Source organism: Pezoporus wallicus, unplaced genomic scaffold (genome assembly GCF_028554395.1).
Source record: "Pezoporus wallicus isolate ANWC-B61680 ecotype Strahan unplaced genomic scaffold, APGP_CSIRO_Pwel_v1 contig_8232, whole genome shotgun sequence".
In the NCBI taxonomy this organism is placed as follows: domain Eukaryota; kingdom Metazoa; phylum Chordata; class Aves; order Psittaciformes; family Psittacidae; genus Pezoporus; species Pezoporus wallicus.
Window position 1 is genome coordinate 2,308,523 of NW_026637105.1, and position 19,426 is coordinate 2,327,948.

General features: G+C 63.8%; 1 protein-coding gene across 1 annotated transcript; it reads right to left on the bottom strand.

Moving 5' to 3' along the window:
- Positions 1–3,966: 3,966 nt before the first annotated feature.
- CRYBG2 (crystallin beta-gamma domain containing 2) lies at positions 3,967–11,268 on the bottom strand. The gene is made up of 19 exons (XM_057403529.1): positions 9,304–11,268; positions 8,827–8,871; positions 8,608–8,726; positions 8,180–8,330; positions 7,939–8,078; positions 7,725–7,851; positions 7,378–7,413; positions 7,171–7,298; positions 6,877–7,003; positions 6,447–6,589; positions 6,241–6,367; positions 6,120–6,152; positions 5,894–6,006; positions 5,578–5,707; positions 5,273–5,412; positions 5,053–5,176; positions 4,746–4,904; positions 4,251–4,410; positions 3,967–4,114 (listed from the first exon to the last, which is right to left on the bottom strand). The coding sequence occupies exons 1-19, from the start codon at positions 11,266–11,268 to the stop codon at positions 4,026–4,028; spliced, it is 4,056 nt and encodes a 1,351-aa protein (XP_057259512.1). The 3' UTR covers positions 3,967–4,025.
- Positions 11,269–19,426: the final 8,158 nt, after the last annotated feature.

Sequence of the window (19,426 nt, forward strand, 5' to 3'; positions counted from 1 at the left end):
TATTGGGGGGCTGCAATGGAGCGTTTCCCTCGTTGTTATCCGGATGAGACCACCCCAGGTGTGTAATGGAGATTCAGAGCTCGGACCCAGCTCCTGCCCCAGCTGCATGGAAAGAGCTTTGTTCTTTTGGTTGAATCATTGGCCACAATTGGCAGGACCTTCCCAGTGATCCAGAAGGGGTTTAACCCATATCCACTGTTAGTCCTTCGAGGCTGCAGGGCACAGGACAGGGAGAAGCAGAGCTCGGACAGGGGGGCTCATGCTGCAGGTGGTATTTTGTTACGTGGCAAAAGGCAGGGCCAGAGGCTCGCTGCTTGTGCTGGAGTCAGTGGCTGTGTGGCTGTGGTGTGGAGCAGGAGCTGCTCTTGTGCTGGGCGATGGAGATCGATGGCTGGGGAGAACTGCGGCTGAAAGGGTTGTACTGGTGTCACTGCCTGGAAACCCCCCCTGCTGTCTTGCACCCTCTTCCTCGCAGCGCCGGCGGCAGATGTGACTTCCCCAATTCACCCTGGTTTCAAACAGCCCTTTGAAGTGGTGGGGCTGGTGCAGGGAAGGAGGTGTGACTGATGAGATGGGGCCACTACCGTGCTTAAAGCCTCCGGCTGCCATCACTGCAAGCAGAGGAGGAAGTGTCAGTGCACAGTGAGCTGCGTGCCCCGACAATGCAGCCCCTCCAGCGCGCTCTCCTGCTCCTCCTGCTCACCCTGCTTTTCCTCTGCATGGTAAGAGAAACCCCATGGTGTGGGGCACACAGAAGCTGCAGGGTCCAGCTGGCTCTGTCCCAGGGCTGTTATGGCAGTTGGGGGCTGTAGGGTTCAACCAGGGGGAGAATTTCTGCCTTCAGCTGGAATCCTGAATATTTGGGGTTGGAACTGGAGAAGTTTTAAGGTCCCTTCCAACCCAAACCATTCCATGATTCTATTTGACTTTGTCTTGCTCTTACCAGCAGCTTTGCACTGTGGTCTGTAAGGTCTAAATATTTCCGTAGATTGCTTTTTTTAAATGCCTTTTTTACTCAAGAGCATCACATATCTGTAACCTTCTCACTTCGCTCTCCACTCACCCTGCAGCCTCTCTACATGCTGGCCCCAGCCTGTGCCTGGTGTGGGGATGCTGAGGATAGCTGTGGAGATGCCGGGTGGGCACACAGCTGTGTGGTTTCCTCTCACATCTCCACACTGGGGTGTAGTTTCCTTCCCTCCATGGGGCTCAGTTCAAGTGCCAAGCTGGTGGATGTCAGCTCTCTGCTCAGTGGAGACTGTGTTGTGGGAGGGAGGGAGGTGCTGGTGCTTTCAGGGAGGATGATGGCTACTCAGAGCAGCAGGTGGGAGATGTGCTGGTAACAGGGCCAGATGTATCTGTGCTTATTTTTCACTCTCAAACCCCACGCAGCTGTGACCTGCTGCTTTACATTTACCTAATGTGCATTTGCCTTTTGAGAGTCCGGATCTGCGGCTGGGCAAACCAGCCTGGCACCCACCCTGCACAAGGGTGCCTGTGAAGGGGCAGAGCTGGGCCTTGGGGTCCCATCCCTGGCCCGATCCCAGCTCCGCAGTGACCCAAGGAGGGAAGCAGCCTGGTGGCTGGTTCACGGACGGAATGGCTGTCCCTTTTCCTGCCTGTCACTGCAGTTACCTTTAACCGCTTACACCAGGAGTCCCTAGGAAGGAGTGGTTCTGGGCAGCTGGGGCAGGAGGGATTCACGCAAACATCTTAGTTTGGAAGATGCTGATATGAACAGAAGGAAACTGCTCTGAAATCGCCATCCCGACTGTTATATTTCACACGCTGTCTGCAACATCCCCACTTGCAACACCCCAGGGGACCGAGGGTCCTTCCTCCTCCCTTTGGCTTCCAGCACGGGTGTTTCCTAGCTCTACATCCTCTGCGCAGGGCCCATGGACCGCTTCCTCGCAGCAGCTGATGACCACCTCAGCTTCTGCTTCCCTCCCCTGGCTAGAGGCAGGGCACTGATGTGAGGGGCAGCTCCCTGCGGTGGGAAAACCCGAACGCGAACAGGGATGTGTGCGTGTGGCACGGAGGAGAAGCACCCAGGGCAGCCGGGCTGGGGGCTTTAGGGGGGTTCAACCCCCTGGAGCGGTGCCTGACTCTCGTTTCCTGTTGCAGGCGCTGGGCCAGGCGGACAAGGGGCTCAGCATCACCCCGCACCCCACTCTGACCCCCGCCGCGAAGAGCCTGAGCCCTCCCTGCAGCACCGCGGCTCTGCTCCCCCTCACCTTGGCGCTGGCCGCTGCCTTCCTCCTGCGGCTGCACTGAGCGGGCAGCGCCCGGCCTCTCGCACATGAAGCCGTGACCCCGGTCCGTGCCGCGCTGCCCCGGCTGGGAGCGAGGCCCCGGGGGCGGCTCGGCACCGGAGCTCCGGGCAATAAAGCGCTTGTGTAGCGGCACCGGGCTCGCTGCGCCGCGGGGATGGGGCTGCTCGGCACCGCGGCTGGAGCGGGGGGGACCAAACGGGCCCGGTGCGGACACAGCGTCCCCTGCAGGCCGGGCGGCCCCTTGCAGCACCGCTCTCAACCCCACCGCGAGTCCTGGCCAATCCCGCGCAGGGGCTTGTGCTCCCCACCAATCAGGCGCTGCCATGAGCCCCGTATTGGCCAATCGCGGGCTGGCGGTGGGTATATAAGAGCGGGTGATGGGGTTAAGCTGTCCCTGCTAGGCTGGGTCCCTCTGGTTGTGGGGTTTGGTGTCTTGGGGTCTCTGTGAGGATTTCCCCCCTCGCTAGTCTCCCTGCCCACAGAGCCTGTGTGTATCCATGTCCATCCGCGGCTCCAGAGGCCCAGCTCAGGCCATACAGGGTGGCAGCATCTTCCCTGCCCCATTCTCTGGAGGCTTCCTCCTTCCTGCCACCATTTCTTCATGGGGTGGGGTTGTGGTGCCTGGCACCACTGCCTGCGGGCAGGGGTTTGGGCTCAGGCCCACAGTAACCGCCTGCCCGCTGGCCTGGCAGAGGAGCGTATCGGAGCCCCGCATCCCCGAGCAGCACACGCCGCTCGCCTGTCCTGCTGCCCAGACAGGTTTGTGCACAGCGTAAGGGTGGACATTTGCCATTGCTGAAAGCCAGAGCGGTCGCTGGCCGGCTGCAGACGCCTGATGCAAGGACCTTGGTGCTGTGAGTCTGCTGCAGGAGCCTCCCGGGGTGGCTGTCGCTGCCAGAACTGCTCTGTTCTGCTGCGGGGTTGACCTGCGCTCACTGCCCCGATGCAGTGACTCTCCCCGACTGGGCTCAACCTGCTCAGCAAACCAGGCCCTTGCCCGCAGCCGTTTCCTCTCCCCAGCAGCAAGGACGGGAGTGCTCCATGAGTGGATTTCTCACCCCGTGTCCCTTCTGGCTCTGAGTCACGTCCCTGGGGAGCTCCTACCTCACCCAAGTGGAAGAGACCTCACCGAGGGACCTCAGGCGTGAGTGACCCGAGCCACGATCCGGCCCTTCAGCTGATGCAGCGCTCAGCCCGGGGCAACACGAGAGCAGCACCCTGAGCCCGCAGCACGGACAGGCTGGAGCTGGTGGGGTCCAGCAGCCCCCAGTGCTCCCAGGGGCACAGCTTGGCCCCTGCTTCCCTACTCAAACCCCAGGGCCGTGGTGCTGCTGGTACCCCGTGAACACTAGAGGGCACCGGGCTCCCGTCCTTGGAGCAGGATTAGGCCCTGGGCTGGGGGGGCAGCTCCCCAGCATGAGCGCTGCCAGGCTGTGGCAAGGACAAGGACACCAAGCACCCAGGTAGTGCTGGCCCCGGAGGAGGGCTGTATCTTACACACGTACATAAATACAGTCTGGAGCTGGTGGGGAGGGGGCTCAGCCGCTCTCCAGAGGGTCGTGTCCATGGGGTCCTTCGTGAAGCCCGTATGGGGCTCTCCAGGAGGGAGCCGGGGGTTCTGCTCATGATGGAGGGGATGAGGGTGTCCCTCAATGCCAGCAGAGCAGAGGCTGGCATGTGGGGAGGGGGGGTAGGATGCCACCCGGCCCGGCACAGGGACACTGGGTGTGAGGGCCCCACATCACCTCCTCACAGCACCTCTGTGTCCCAGGTCTGCGTGGGTCTTTCCTCGGTCACATCCCAAACAATGGCATGGTCCCGGTCGTAGGATCTGCCACCTGCGGAGCAAGGGGCGGGTTTAGGAGGGCGCAGACCTGAAGGTGCTGAAGGGGTGGGTGCCCTATTTTAAGGCAAAACACCCCATTTTTGGGGCTCCCTGGGAAAGCAGCTCCTGTGCTGGTGCCGAGGTCTCACCCTTTACGTCGAGGATCATGTCTTCAAACATCTGGCTGCGGATTCGTCCCTGGGAATCGATGCTCCAGGTTTGACGTGGCATCCGGTTTTTGGACCACAGCACGGCCTTCGCGCCTTTCCCGGCTGGCCCGATGACCTGCAGGCTCATGTTGGGGGCCACCTGCAAGGAGCAGCGGTGGCTGGGTCAGTCCCATCCTTTCCATCGCTTCCACCCAGCGCAAAGCCTTGGAGCTCAGAGGGGTGTCCCTGGAAACGCAGCCGGTTCTGGGGTGGGACATGGGATGAGCAGGAAAAAGCCCTCAGTGAGAGGTGGGGATGATGGGGGTGACACAAACTCCCCAGGGAAGGCAGAGGCACCTTCGCATCTCCAGGGAAGACTTGGAGAGGAGAGAACCAACTGATCTCTGGGGACACGGCTGGGGTCAGATGCTGGAGTCCTGACACGGGCTCCCCTGGTCCCCTCCGCAGCGCTGGCTGCCACACACGAGCCCTGACCTGGTTTTTGATGAGCCCGTCCTCGTAGTACCAGATGGAGTTGCTCTCCTCGCTCAGAGTGGACACCACCACCCGCCCCGCTTTCATGTCCTCCACATCATCAGGCACCGAGAGGTAGAGCTCCAGCTCCCTGTTCCTGATGCGGAAATAGATGCGTCTCTGCCAAGAGAGAAACCCTTTTCGCTCCAGCCCCGGGTAGCGCCGCTGGGTGGAAGGAGCTCACCCCGCTCCAGCTCCAGCTCTACCTGCCCCAGGTTGTGGGGTTCACCCTGGCAGTGCCCCGTGCCCTCCGGCAGGCAGGGCTCACCTGGCGGATGGGGTACAGGGACCCCACGTGCTGCAGCCCGCTGTACGTCAGCCAGTTGGTGATTTCGGTGCAGTCCAGCAGCCACTGGCGCCCTCGGAAGTCACCGTGTTCGCACAGCACCCAGCTGCAGGGACCGGATGGGCAGAGCGGGGTCAGCCCCGGCTGGGACACTGGTACCGGGCAGCCGGAGCAGGGCAGAGCAGGGCTGGGGCTCACTCACATCCCGCCTTTGACGCGCACCGACAGCACGTGGTTGTTGAAGCCCTCTGCCTGCAGGCTCCGCACTTCGGTGTTGAGCTCGATCTCCTTCCCCTCGAAACACTCCAGCCCGTGCAGGAAGATGGAGGGCTCCGAGAAAAACTGCGGGTGGGGGGAAGAGAGCGGGAGAGGAGTGAGCGCCCATGGGTGCAGAACGGATCCAAGGCTGGAGAACCAGTACTGGAGGTACCCATGGGAGGGGAAAATGGGTCCTGATGTGTGTCTGCCCTGAAGCCAGCGGGAAGGGAAGGAAAGGCTGGGACTCACCACCGGGACCTTCTTCAAGGAGCGGATGGAGGTGGAGGAGAGGCAGCCCATGGCGCTGAGCGTGGGGTACTCGCCCTCCGACAGCACGTGCTGCTCCCCGGCAAAGGCCTTCCCGTCGAACAGGATCCAGCTGTGGGGAGGAGCGCACCCGGGCTGACGTGGCCATCGTGGTTGATGTCCGTCCCTCCTGTGGCCCAGCACCCTCATCCTGCCCACCCTCCTGCGGAGCTCCCAGAGGTGCCTGCGGGGCTGCCGGCCAGGGTGGCATCCCTGTTCCCATCCCAGATGGAAGCAGTGAGGCCCTGGGACACCCTACCTGCCTCCACGGACTCTGCAGGAGCGTGGGATGAAGGCGGCGGGCAGGGAATCCTGGTCCTCCTCGAAGGCGATGTGCTCCCCTAGGAAGTCAGGCTCAGAGAAGAGCAGGATCTGAGGAAGGAGAGCAGAGGGGCTCGGTGAAGGGGGCAAAGCATCGTCACCACCCCATAAGGGTCCGTGTCCCCTGGGAGGGCACGTCCCCCTCCCCATCTGCCACTTCCAACCTTGGAGACGAAATGGAGGTTGTGTTCCCCAACCTGGAAGCAGACAGAATGGGGCTGGTTGGGGTCTTCTCTCCAGCCTGGCCCCCACCAGCCCGGTGGCACAGGTGGGTCCCGCTCTCACCTGCAGGATGGGCTGCACCGAGGCGATGCGGCAGTCGGTGGCTCCCCAGTCCTCGCAGGTGCGGTACACCCCCTTCTCCAGGATGTACTGCTCGCCCGAGTAGTTGGTGCCCTCATAGGCCACCCACCTGCGGGGAGAACGTGGGTGCTGGCTCTGCACCCCCCGGGTACCCTCCTGGCCCCCCTCTCCCCCTGCTCCCCACTCACACCCCGCTCAGCACGTGGATGGACTGGGTGACGGTGCCGTAACCGGCCAGCTGCGTGTCGGGCAGCGCCTCGCTCAGCTCCACGCTTGGGCCCTCCTCGAAGTCCATGGCCTCGAACAGGACCAGCACCGGGTCAGAGAAGTCCTGCAGGGAGAAGGAGCCCCCCCCCGAGCGTCTCGGTCTGTCAGGGGGAAGGGGATGGGGGCCCGGCGCTCCCCACACCTGCAGTCAGGGCTCTGCCTGGCCTCAGGCACCCCAGGGAGCAGCTCTGAGCACCTGGACCCCTGTGTGGGATGAGCTGGGGGGGATCTCAGGCCATGCCTGATGCAGGCAGGGAAGGCTCCCTTTGGGGGACAAGGATGGGACGGGGGTGCTGACTCTCCGCCCACGCTGGGTCCATCCCCAAGCAACGCCACCACCCCTGCCCTCACCGTCCGTATCAGCCGTAAGGACATCAGCTCCTTGCTGTAGCCACCCCACTGCCTCCAGTCCTGGTACTGCCCTTCCTCCAGCAGGTACTGGTGGCCGCGGAAGCCCTCCTTCTCGTAGCCGACCCAGCTGTGGCACAGCAGACACAAGCAGTGAGGTCTCTGGACACCATCCACGCTGCTCCAGTGCCGCCCTCTCCCCCAGGCTCCTGTGTCCATCCCGCATCCCCAGGCAGCTTCTCCGAGCCTTTTCCCCTGGCTGAGGGTCACGTTCCCGGCCGGCCCCACACCACTCACCAGCCACCCAGGACGTGCAGGGAGCCCACAGTGGGCAGCGTGGGCCCGGGCAGGCACTTGAGGTCGTAGATATCTCTGCTGATGGTGAAGCTGCGACCCTGGAAGCCCACAGCCTCGTAGATGAGCACCTGGGGACAGGGCAGGGTGAGTGGGGTCCCACGTCCAACCCGGTCCCATGTTCCCTCTGGGTGCTGGCCCAGTGCTCACCTGCGGCTCACCGGGTCTTTCCACCACGGGGCAGCCCTGGAAGGAGAAGGACCCCCATGAGGCTGTGATGCAGGAGGGGACTGTGCAGGGACTGATTTCCTCCCTTACAGCCTGAGCTGCTTTTGGGGTTAATTTGTTCAAGAACAAGCTCTTTTGGACTTGGCTTTCTTGCTTTCTTTCACCTCTAGCCCACAGAGGCACTTCCCAGAGCCTCGCTCAGCACATTTCCACACCGAGCTCTCACTGACGTGAGTCACAAACCACCAGGAGATGCTCTTGCCTGTCATGCCCAGGGCTGGAAACGGCCCCGGCACCCCAATAACCGCGCTCCAGCAACCGGGACTCACCAGCCTGATGGGGTGCATGGAGCAGATGGACGGGTCCTTTGCTCCCCAAGCCTTTAAATTGGGATAGCCGCCTGGCTCCAGAACATAGGGATCATCATCAAAGAAAGGCTTGGAGTAAACCAGCCATCTGGGGAAGAGAGGGAAAGCATCACAGCTCCATCCAGTCCATGCTGGAGCCCAGCCAGCTCCCACCCAGCCCCATGGCCCCACTCACAGGCCCGAGTGGACGATGATGGAGGCAGCGGTGAGCGCCTGGCCCCGTGTGCGGGTGTCCTCAGCCGAGTCGGTGAACCTGAGCTGGGCACCTTCACCGTTCTCCTCCACAAAGAGGCTGATCTCGGGGGTCTGGTAATCCTGACGTGGGGCAGAGCAGCGTTACGGGCTCAGCACCCCCAGCTTGCTGGGTGCTCAAGGTGTGGGGTGAGCACAAAGCTCGGGGGGATCCCTTTGCTCACCCGCACCACCCTCTTGAAGGAGCCGATGCGGAAGGGCCGGTGGGGCTGGCCGCTCTGCCCATAGGCTGCCCAGGGGTTGTCAATCTCCACGTCCCCCTCGGCCAGCACGCACTTGCGTCCGTGGAACCGCGGCTTCTCGTACATCACCCACCTGGAGCAGGATGGAAGCAAAGGGGGAGAACCCTGCTTTTACCCATTGCAGCCATCGGGAGCCCCAGGGCACAGCATGGGTTGGGACATCCCGCCACCACCCTGACATGACTGCGATGCTGGGGTGCAGCTGCAGTAATGAGCACTGGTGCGATGGTCACTCCTGAACCCCAGGCTGGGACCTGGCTGCCGTTCCTGGCACAGGGAATGCAGGAGCGCCGGCCAAACCCTCCCTCCATGTCCTCGCCGCACGTCCTGGCCCCAGTGCTGTCCCCTACCCTCCTCGGATGACCCGGATGGAGATGGTGTGTGAGAGCTCCCAGGATGTGGCATCGGGGACGTCGCCCCAGATCTCCCGTTTCTTGCCCGCGAAGCCGGCCTCGGAGAAGAGGATGATCTGGGAGGGGGTGACACAGCAGAGAGGTGCTGCCATAGCCCACCAAACCACACCACCCGTGCCCTCCCCATCCAGCCCAGCCCCACCGCACTGCCTGTACCTTGCCAGGTCTGGGGTTGATCTTCTCCAAGCCCTCCTTGTCCTCCTGCTGTGAAGAGCCAAGGGGACGGGCGCATGAGGAGCACGGAGGGACGTCGGCTGCAGCAGCCATCTCGCCGCGACCCAGGGAGGTTGTAGCTGCAGCCTCACGTCTGGCGTCTGCCAAACCCTCCCACCGCCCCGAGCAGCCACACCTTGAGCATTCCTGCACTTGGGGATCGGCCTCCTGCCTGCCCCAGGACCCTCCTGTGACCTGTGCTGGCACCCTCCCATCCCTTGACCTGGCGCCCTTCCATCGCCCATCCTGGTACCCTCCTGTCGCACCAGGGGCTTTCACCCCTTGGCCTCCCTGATGGGACATTCAAACCATGTACTGGGAACAGGGAAAGATGCTCCAAGGTTCAGACCCCCACCACCTCCCTGCATTCCCAGGAAGGCAGGACACCTCCCCAGGCTCCGTGTTCCGAGGTCCACTCACCAAGACATCAGCGGGCCACAGAGCAATGGTGCCTTCTGGCTCCTCCATGACAGGAACTGGGGCTTCCAGCACAGCCATCTCCTGGCTGGGGCGGTCACCAAGGCCCAGCCCATTGTGGTCCCGAGGGTTGGAGGAGCCCGTGACCCCTCCATCCCTGCCAGGCGGCTCGAGTGGGGCGGCGCTGGGGGAGACGAAGCGGCTGTAGAGCACGCTGTTGTCCAGGCGCGAGTAGGGCTTGCCCTCATCGGCTGCAGCCGCCCGGTGCTCCAAGAAGTGGGAGAGCAGCGCCATGCCCTTGAGGACGTTCCCTCGGAAGAACGGGCTCCTCTCAGCCACCGGCTTGGCCTTTTCCTCTGCCCCCACCTGCCCCAGTGTCCCCAGGAGCGAGCCCCCCTCCACCCGGCCATTGCAGCCTGCACTGTCCCTGGGCACCCCATTGAGGGTCCCTCCTGGTGCCTGCTCATCAGGGCTCAGGTAGGGGTTCACAATCTCCTCCTCTGGGTTCTCCTCCTGCCGTCCCACGGGGCCCCGGGCCAGCAGCTCCCGCAGAGCCTCGGGCAGGGAGATGGTGGCTCGCGGGGCCACGCGGTCCTCCTCGATGGGAGGCAGAGCAGCACAGCGGCCCAGCGACGACGGCCGGGGCTGGCGCGGGGTCTTGGGTGCCTTGCGCATCTCTGAGGGCTCCATGTTGCGTAGCGTGTCCACAAAGATCTCCATGTCCACCTGCAGCTCGGGGTCCTCCTCGGCTCCGTTCAGGGGGGTCTCAGCTGGGGGGTCAGAAGCTGGGGGCTTGGCAGGGAGCTCTGGGCTGCTCTTGGGCTCTTGGGCTGTGCCCTGGGGGTCCTCTGTCATCTTGCCCCCATCCAACTCCAGCTCAGCCTTTGGAGATGCCTCAGATGAAGGCTCTGGGCCATCACTTGCCTCCGAGGAGGGGTTTTCAGGGGTGCCACCAGCTCCCGGAGGGCTCTCTGTCCTCGGTGGCATTGCTGAAGTGGTGCCATCCCTGTCTGCTGAGCTTCCCTCACCCGCAGCAGCCGGGCCAGCCTGGCCACCGGCGCCGGCCGAAGGACCCTGTCGGGAGCTGGTTATACTGGTTTGTGGGTCCCCAGGCCTGTCGCCATCTCTCAGGGCTGCATTCACTGGCGTGGCTTCGGCTTGCAGCGAGTGTTTCTCCCCGGGGGATCCCTCAGTCAGGAGCCCGGTGGCTTCCACAGCGCCCGGTGAGCTCCCGCTGCTGCCCGCTGCGGCCGCCGCAAAGCCATTGCTGTCCTGCTCGCGCACCTCCTGCTGCGGCTCCGTCTTTGTGGCACCGGCAGCGCTGTGCACCCCGCTTTGGGCTTCCCTTCCCTCCGCCAGCGCCGGCTCTGTCCCGGCTGCATCCCTGCCGGTCCGCAGCACCGTGACCTGCCTGGCCCTGGGCAGCGCAGGGGCGCAGCCGGGCGCGCACGGGGCACCAGGAGCTGAGCCGGGCCCCGCGGCGCTGAGCTCAGCAGCGCGGGTGGGGAGCAGGGCTCCGTGCACGTAGCTCTCCCTGTGCACGGGCACGTCCCGGGGGGCACCCCCGGCCGGGGGGATGCCGTCCCCGCCGCCGGCGCCCACCTTCCCCCGCTCGTCCTGGCGCCGCGGCTTCTGCGCTGGGGAATAGACCTGCGAGAAGATGGGTCCGTGCGCGGTGAAGTCCTGGCGGAGGCTGGCAGGGGCCGAGCGGGTCGGGGCGGCGGGGCCGGGGGGTTTCTTCTCTCCGATCTCCCGCTCCCAGGCCTGCAGCAGCAGGGACACGCGGGAGGGACTCCCCTCCCGGCCCCGCACGGTCCCCGTGCTCTCCAGCCGCCGGGACACCAGCGAGACCTTCTGGAAGCGGGACCTGCCCTCGGGCCCTGCGGCACCCACCGCCGACTGCTTCATGCTCAGCTCTGCGCTGGACACGAAGCCCCTGGCCTTGGTGTGCCGGAATGATGAATCCATGCCGGGGGGACAGCGAGGGGACTGCCCCGTAACACCCCACACTGCCGGGATCAGCCCCTGCCGCTGCCACGCTGGCGCTGGTGGAGCTGCAAGGAGAGAAGGAGACACAGGGAAAGCTGAGCAGGGACTGACCCCGGACCCTCAGCCACCCCCGAGACATCCCTCTGACCCTGCGGGACTTTATAGGGGAGGTCCCATGAGCACAGGAGGTGGTTTGGGGGCAATTCTCGGGGTGCTCATCTCATCCATCCTGGTATGTGCAGAACATAAAGGGAACCTTGAGCCCCTTCTGCCTGCCCAGGCCAGTGCTTCTGCAGCCAGCTGGGGAGCTCTGCCCCGCTGCCAAGGTGGGCTCCAGCAGAGCCTGCAGGCCGGCACAGCACGGATGAGTGTGCAGGATGCGGCCGGGCCATGCCGTGCCCCGAGCGGTGCCGTGCCCCAAGCTGCGGGATGAGTCAGGAGGGCAGCAGGGCTGCGCCGAGTCAGCAAATGCAGTAAACAAACAAGCCCAGAAAGCAACAGGGAAGCTGCTCCGTGGGGGAAAAGGACCTGGTCAGGACCGGGGCTGGGGCTGGAGTAGCCACAGGGCTCGCAGGAGGAGGTGGGGACCTGAGCAGCATCTTCTCTTGAGCCTTCCCTATTGCTGCTTGGCAAAGGTGGGATGGCTCCATCCGCTTCTCAGCCCCATTGACACTGATCACCCTCATCCAAGCTGGTACCCAGCACTCAGCTCCTGCACTCTTGCATTGGGTACTGGAGGCTGGGCATCACTGTGGTCCCTGGGATGCAGGGTGGGCATCACTGTGGTCCCTGGGATGCAGGGTGGGCATCACTGTGGTCCCTGGGATGCAGGGTGGGCATCACTGTGGTCCCTGGGATGCAGGGCGGGCATCACTGTGGCCCCTGGGATGCAGGGTGGACATCACTGTGGCCCCTGGGATGCAGGGTGGACATCACTGTGGCCCCTGGGATGCAGGGTGGGCATCACTGTGGTCCCTGGGATGCAGGGCGGGCATCACTGTGGTCCCTGGGATGCAGGGTGGACATCACTGTGGTTTCCTGTGGGCGCAGGGCAGGGGACAGGGACACCACACGCTGGTGGTGGCGGGGGGGGGGGGGGGAGATGGGGATGCCAGCGGAGGCGTCGCTGTGCCGCAGCTGCGTCCCTGCCCCAGAAGGGATTTTATTGCTGGGTTTGGGTTTGGGAAGCAGCTGACACAGCAGGAGCCGGAAGCACTCCGGCATCTCTGCATCTCCCAATTAGGAGCTGCTCTGTGTCACCACCCAGCTATTGGGGACAGCAGAGGGACGGGACTTAGGGCTCAGCCGGAGGACAAGCTGAGCGTGGGGACTGCTGATGACAGGGAAACCTCCCTGCACAGCCCCCAGGGCTGGTTTTCCTGGGGGACCCCTTGGGAGAGGGCCTCATCCTGCACCACCGGGGGCTGGGCTCCTTCTAATAGCTTCATGTCGGACTTCACCCGTCCCTAAAGGGGGTCATGGAGGCTGGGGACAGGCAGAGAGGCGCCGGTGCAGGCAGCTGCCTGCCCCTTCTGTCAGCCCTCCACATCTCGCTCTTCCCGGCCCAGCAGGTCTTTCCAGTACAGATAGGAAGAGTTTGTGTCATTTTCCAGGAGGTGATGAGACCTTGTCTGGGGCAGCCAGAGCCGCTCCAGGCTAGGACCAGCATAGGTGGGGCCACACATCTGCGTGGGCTCAGCCACAGCTGGATCCCCAGGGCCACAGCTGGATCCCCAGGGCCACAGCACTCACCAGTGGAATAACGAATGGCCAAGAGCAGGGTCAGGCTGGAAGCAGCCCCAGCGCCCCAGGATGGAGGCACATAGGGGCTCCTGTGACATGGAAGCTCCTGCCCAGGTCAGTGGTGCCAGGGCAGCGTGGTTTGCACGGGGATGTGGCCCCTCTCTGTCCTGCAGTGTGCCCGTCCCACCCGATCTGGAGCCACCAGGCACCTGGCTGCACCCTGGCCTTGCTTCAGCGCCGGTTTCTCAAGCACTCAGTGGCAGTGCCCAGCCCCGTCGTGCCCGTGGCCCCGGGGTGGCACCGGGATGGGGACGCCGGCTCCGTGCAGCACCGGGGTGCCGGGGGGAGGCGGGAGGTGCTGACTCAGCATCACGGCTGCCTCTCGCCCAGAGCCGGATTTCCAAAGATCTCCGTGTGTGTCTTTCCCATCCCATCCCTGCAGCTGGATCCGGCGGCCAGGCCCTGGCACACCAAAGCAGCCCTGGCAAAGGAGCTCACCCCGGAGCCCTGCTCTGCCCCAGCACCTACTGCATTTCCTACTGCAACAGTAGGTCAAGGACACACGGACATGAGGGCACAAGGATGAGACCTTGCAGCCTCCCGGCTGCTCCTGCTGGCCCGTCCTGCCCGCCGGGACGTGCCATGCTGGATTCAGCACTGTTGCCACACTGGAGCACACCGCCTGGCTAACTAATCCCCGCTGGCCAAACCAAGCCAACCCGCTGAGCTTGTTCACTGCCTCCCATCACCCCAAAGGGTCTCCCAGCACCCAAGGAAAAGGCACACGGTGCTCTTTAATATTCAGAAGAGACGGAGGGGCCGAGGGCAGCAGCTGCGGCTGCCTTTGAGCCGGTGACCACAGATTAAGCCGAGCCTCCGGCCACGTTGGGCTGAGCCCTATCACCGCGGGTGAGAGCGGGCCTGCCGCCTCCAGGAAAACCGGGTGCTCGCTGTGGGGCTGCGGCACCCGGGGTTCATGAGGAGGGCAGGGGAACCACCACGTCCCCTCGCTGCCTCTGCCTTCCCCCTGCTGAGCTGTGCCAGGGTGGCTCTGCTCCCTGCACGGAGGGGGACAGGGGGGACACGGGAGCCTGAGTCCTGAGGCCACCAGAGGTGCTCCTGCCCCATCTCACACCGGTGGCTCTGGGGGTGCACTTTGGTGGGGAGATCAGGGTTACAACCCCAGCAGCCCCCCACCGTTGGGGACTGGAGGTCTGAGGGGCAGAGCTGGGCTCAGCCCCCACCTCCCGGTCCTGTCCCCCCTCCCTGGCCAGTGTCAATCCCAAGGGGAGCCAGGGACCCATCCCAGCATCCACCAAACCAGGGCACGGGGGCCAGCACGGGGCAGCCCCCATGGATGGCAGCCGGGATGGGAGCACCGATGCCCTCCTGCTCCCAGCACCACCCCACCAGCACCCGCACAAGCCAGGCGCGCCTAGACAGCACCCAGTGTCCCCCCATCACCACACACACCTGCACCCCACGTACCTGCAGCCAAGGGTCCCGCCGTGGCGAGCGGGGTGCGGAGCCGAGCCGTGCCGAGCGGGGCTGGGGGTGCTGCTGCCTGCACAGCACGGCTGGGCGGACCGGCAGAGTCACCCGCGGAGCACCCAGCCCTGAGCACCCAGCCCTGGCGCACGGAGGTTTGGCATTCCTCAGGTGCTGACAGCCGGGGAGCCGGTCAGGCTGGTTCCCCAGCACCCGGCTCCTCCATTTCCTCCGACTCAGCAGCGCCGGGAGGGAGCCCGGCCGGCCTGGGTGGCTCCGGGCCTCCCGGAGTCCTGCCCGGCCACCCCTTCCCTCCAGCTCGGTGAGGGTGAGGGTAACCTCGGAGGGGATCAGTGCCCAGCTCGGTGACTGCACCTCCAGCCAGCTGGGACGCTGCATCGGCCAGGCCATGGGGCTGGCGGGGTCCCAGCACCCTGCCGTGAGCGGCTGGGGGTCCCCAGGGATGTGATTGCACCCAGTTCATCATCTATAAGGGGGTCACACGTGGAGCCCCAGCAATGTAGCCCATTCCCAGGAGGCTTCTAATGCTGCGAGATGCCCCAGGGCTCAGAGAGCTGAGGCTCTCAAAGCACTTTGCGCTGGCCTGGGGAGCAATGGGGGTCATGGTAGCCTTGGGCCACTGCAGGAGACCTGACCCCGGGGCACAGGGCCCTTTTCGGGCAGGGTTCGGGTTGACAGCAGAGCCAGCACCCGCCCTGTATCCTCACCCTGCCCTCCCGCTGCTCCCCAGCACCCATCAGTACCAGCCTCACCCCGCGGCCACCACTCCCGGCTGCTGGCCCAGCCCCGGAGCCTCCTCGGCCACCACCAGTCCGGCACAAGTGGCCACAGTTCGGTCCTTGCTGGGGTGCCTGGGGCCACCCAGCTCCGGGTGCCACCATTCACGTGCTGGAGCCGCACCAGGTCATGGTGGGAGCTGCAGAGGGTTGGAAGGACTTTGCCCTGTCCCTCCCTGCCGGAGCCGGGGGGATGTGGTTGTGAAAGCTTCCAGGAGGAGCTGAGTGGCACTGAGGAGCCGTGGGGACAGGAGTGTCCATTGAATATAATCACGGAGGGGTGGCACTTACTGGCCACAACCTTGGCATCAGGTGAGGACAGCCCAGAACCACAGCTCCGCTTCCATGGTGGTACCAGTGTAGCAGCTGAGTCCCCTTGGGAACAGCAGGAGAGAAAGAGGGTTAGGGGAGGGGTCCCCAGCAGCCCCAGCACTGAACACCCATGTGGTACCCAGCTGCCCATCCTCCTGTGCCCGGTACGGGAGCAAGATCCAGCCTCTGCATCCCTCTAGCACCGTGGGCTCCCATGAGGGGCAGCACTGTGGGGTCATGGGAGCCCCGGGGCTGTCTGCAATGTGTCAGTGTGTGCAAGCCTGTGAACATGCTGAACCAGGTGAGCCAGCCGGCCGCGGCTCTGTGGGACCGGGAGCTCCCTGCCCCGTCCCCCAGCACCGCCGAGGCTGGCTGGGGAGGGTTTAGTCAGTGCTGGGGAGAGTCCTCCCCAGGGCAAACCAGTTCCTCAGGCACTGGGGCAATTGGAGGGACATGGGGGCAAGCCCGGGCCTTGAGTCACTGTGTGTAAAGGGAGGGACGCAGGATGGGGCAGGCTGCAGGGATAGGGACAGGCTCAGCCGCAGCACCTGGGAGGGGGGGGACGGACACAGACCTAGAGGGAGCCCCACGGCACCCCGAGTCCCCCTGGGGATCTTCAGCTCACCAGCACAGGGCTGGAGCTGAGACCTGACGTGCTCACGCTGTGTGTGACCCGCACAGCCCCCGTATCCTCCTGGCCTTAATCCCTCCAGCACCCAGGGAAGCTGCGGACTTCCCAGCAGCAGCAACCAACGCTGGTCCCCAGACCATCCACGGAACCAGGATTCCCGGCAGCAGAGGGTGCTGGTGGCATCGCCATGCCCAGGGTTTGGGCCCGACCCCCGGTGAGGGGAGGAAGCTGCAGGGCACGGTGATGCTTTGGGAGGTGAGTTCAGCGGTGGGAGGGGAGGCTCTGTCCCCTCTCAGCATCCTCATCCTGCCATGCCCGGCCCCCTTCCCATCCCAGCTGCCCCAAAGCAGTTTTGTCTCCCACTGCCTGAGTTCGCTGTTGGGAGGGGCAAGGCTTGAACCGGGGTGGGAGGATTTAGGGGGTGAGGGGAAACCTGTGAGCCCTGGTCTGCTGGAGCCTGCTGCCTCGGGGGAATATCTCTTTCAGCTATCGATTTCCCTTTATCAGGGAGCTGGAATATGTATGGGGCTGAAATCCTGATCAATCCCCACTTTACAGCTGATCAATCAGCTGCTGCCCAAGGTCTTTTATCAAAGGGAGTGACTGAATGTGTGCACAACCCATCGCTCCAGGCCAGGACTGTCGATATCCGGCTTCACCTCATCCTGCCTTACCCAAAAGGCAGTGAATCCATGGGGAATCCTGGCCCCAGGCAGCATCCAGGCAGGTCACCACCCAGGCACAATCCTTGCTTTTCCCTTGATGAGTGCCAATGCTCTGGGAAGCCCCATTTCTGATGGTCTCTCTGTAGGGACCTCAGAGCCCCAAACCCAGAAGTGTGGGGTTCCACTGACACCCTGGAGCTGGAAAGCAGCCCCAGCCTCTTGGAGTGCTGGGAATGGGGTGCCCAATGAGAGCATCCTTGCAAGCACACTTGTGTCTCCAGCAGGTTAATGAACCCTCAGCCCCGTGTCCCTAGTGTTGGCAGGTACCAGAGCATCCCTCAATCCCGAAGAGCCTTGTTTGAGGCACGGGGGGTGTGCGGGGTGTAGGGAGCTGGTGAGGAGGGAGTAGCAGCACCATGGCTTCTGTTATTGATTGCTTCATAGCCAAAGGTCAGCAGTGAGCGTGCAAGGATGGGGAGGAGGGAGGTGGTGGCACTGGGATGCGAGGGGCTTACTGCCAGCACTGGGGCTGTGCCATGGGAGGCAAGTGCCAGCCTTGGGGAGCTCTGGTGTGGAGACCCTGGTGGGGGTTCCCATTGCACAGGCACCCACTGGCACCCTCCTTGTGCCTCAGTTTCCCCACCAGCAGACTGGGTGCTGGGTGCCTGGCAGTGCCCTGGGCTGTGGAGGCTGCAGGGAAGAGTCTTTGCTCATGGGAGGGAGGTGGAGGTAGGCTCAGTGGGGGCTGGAGGAGGTCTGTCTGTGTCTGTGTGCAGCCAGGTGGGTTGTGCCTGTGGGATGCACAGGGATATGGCTCAGCTTTCCCTGGCAGGGGCTTGGAGGCTGCTTTTGAGCTGGTCTGTGCTTTCTCGATGGGCATGTGGTGAGATGGGAGACGGTGGCGGAGCCACAGCCCCAATAACGCTATTGCCAAGGGCCCTTCACCTCCCCAGGGATGGGTTTTGTTTGCAGTGAGGACACCAGTCCCAATCTCTGCCAAAGCTGTGACCCATGTGCCCAGGCTTTGCACATCCTTGAGCCTCATCCTGCCAGGCTCAGGGCCCCATTCTGCCAGGCTCAGGACCTGCCTGGGGCCAGGCAGTCCGCTGGCAGCACCGTGTGGTCCCTGATGCCGGACCACGGGCAGCACCTCCGGCACTGGGCTTTGGCAGAGCATTGCCTGCCCTTGCCCCGGCCGTGCCGCGAGGGGGAAGATTTAGAGGCTGTCAGAGCCGGGGCCAGAGGTCAGCAGGGGTCAGAAAGTCCATTTCGGTGAGGTCACTGTCCACTTCTTTCAATCTAATGAAGCCATTATTTGTGCAAGCGCCCGCTCCGCCGGCTATTCCCTTGAAGGCGAGCAGGGCGCAGCGCCCGGTTCTGAAAGAACAGGAAGGAGTCCCCTTCCCTTTCGCATTTCCCATTCAACAGGCCCCCCAAAAACAAATACACCACACACGGAAATATGGTGTGGGGCTGTCGCTGCCGAGGGGCTGCGGTACAGGAGATTGGGAGGTAAAAGGACACTGCCCAGGGATGTGGCTGCATCACTTGGATGGGAATCAGCGAGGATGGGCAGGAATTGGGTGATGCGGAGAAACTTGATGAGTTTAAACAGAAAAGTGTCCCAGGGGACTGTGGGTCCCTCCTGTCCATCAGGAAGGGGCTGGGGAGGAGGGAAGCTGGTGCATGGTAATGGGTTGTGTTCTGAAGGATTTGGTTTGGAGGAAACAAGGGCTCATTCCTCACCACATTCTTCCCCTGTACCTCCATGCTTCTGCCCACTGCCCGCACCACTCAGGGTGTCCTTTCTGCCTCAGGACACTGTCCCCAGGCTATGCGGCTGCTGGCACTGGGGTGTTCCCTCCAGGAACGAAGGGATGGAGCTGTTTCCCAGGGCTGCCCTTCCTCATGGGCAGAAGCACGGGAGCAAAATGCGCAGGCAGCCGGCTGTGTCCTCCCTAAATCGCTGGCAAAAGGTGGGGAGCATGGAAGGAGATGGGCTGGAAGGAGGGACAGAGACACACGGAAGGGTCTCCTGCAAGTCTTGGGTTCCCCCTCCTCCTCCTTCCCTCTTACCCGACTTATCCCACAGACGGGAGAACGGGAACACACGGAACCCGCGGACCCAGCCCCCGGCGGCCAGGAGGGGGTGACAGATGCACGCAGCCACCGGGAGTGCTCCCGCAGCGGATCCCCACCCGGGGCGGCCGTGGGTGCCGGCAAGGAGAGGGGAGCAGGAGCAAGAGGGGAACCGTGGTTCCCCTCTCACCAGCCCCGGGTACAGAGCTCTGCAGGCTGCCCAAGCCTGGTTGTGGGTGGGAATGGGGATCCGGGTCTGTGCCCGGGAAGCACCCGGCTGGACTCTGCTGTCCTGCAGTGGCAGACGAGCGGCTGCTCGTTGGATTTGAGTCAGGACTGATGTTAATAAGAGACCAGTGGAGTTTCCTCAGCCTCCTGGTCCGTCCCCATTAAAAACACCGTAAAGATGAGGAAACACCCTA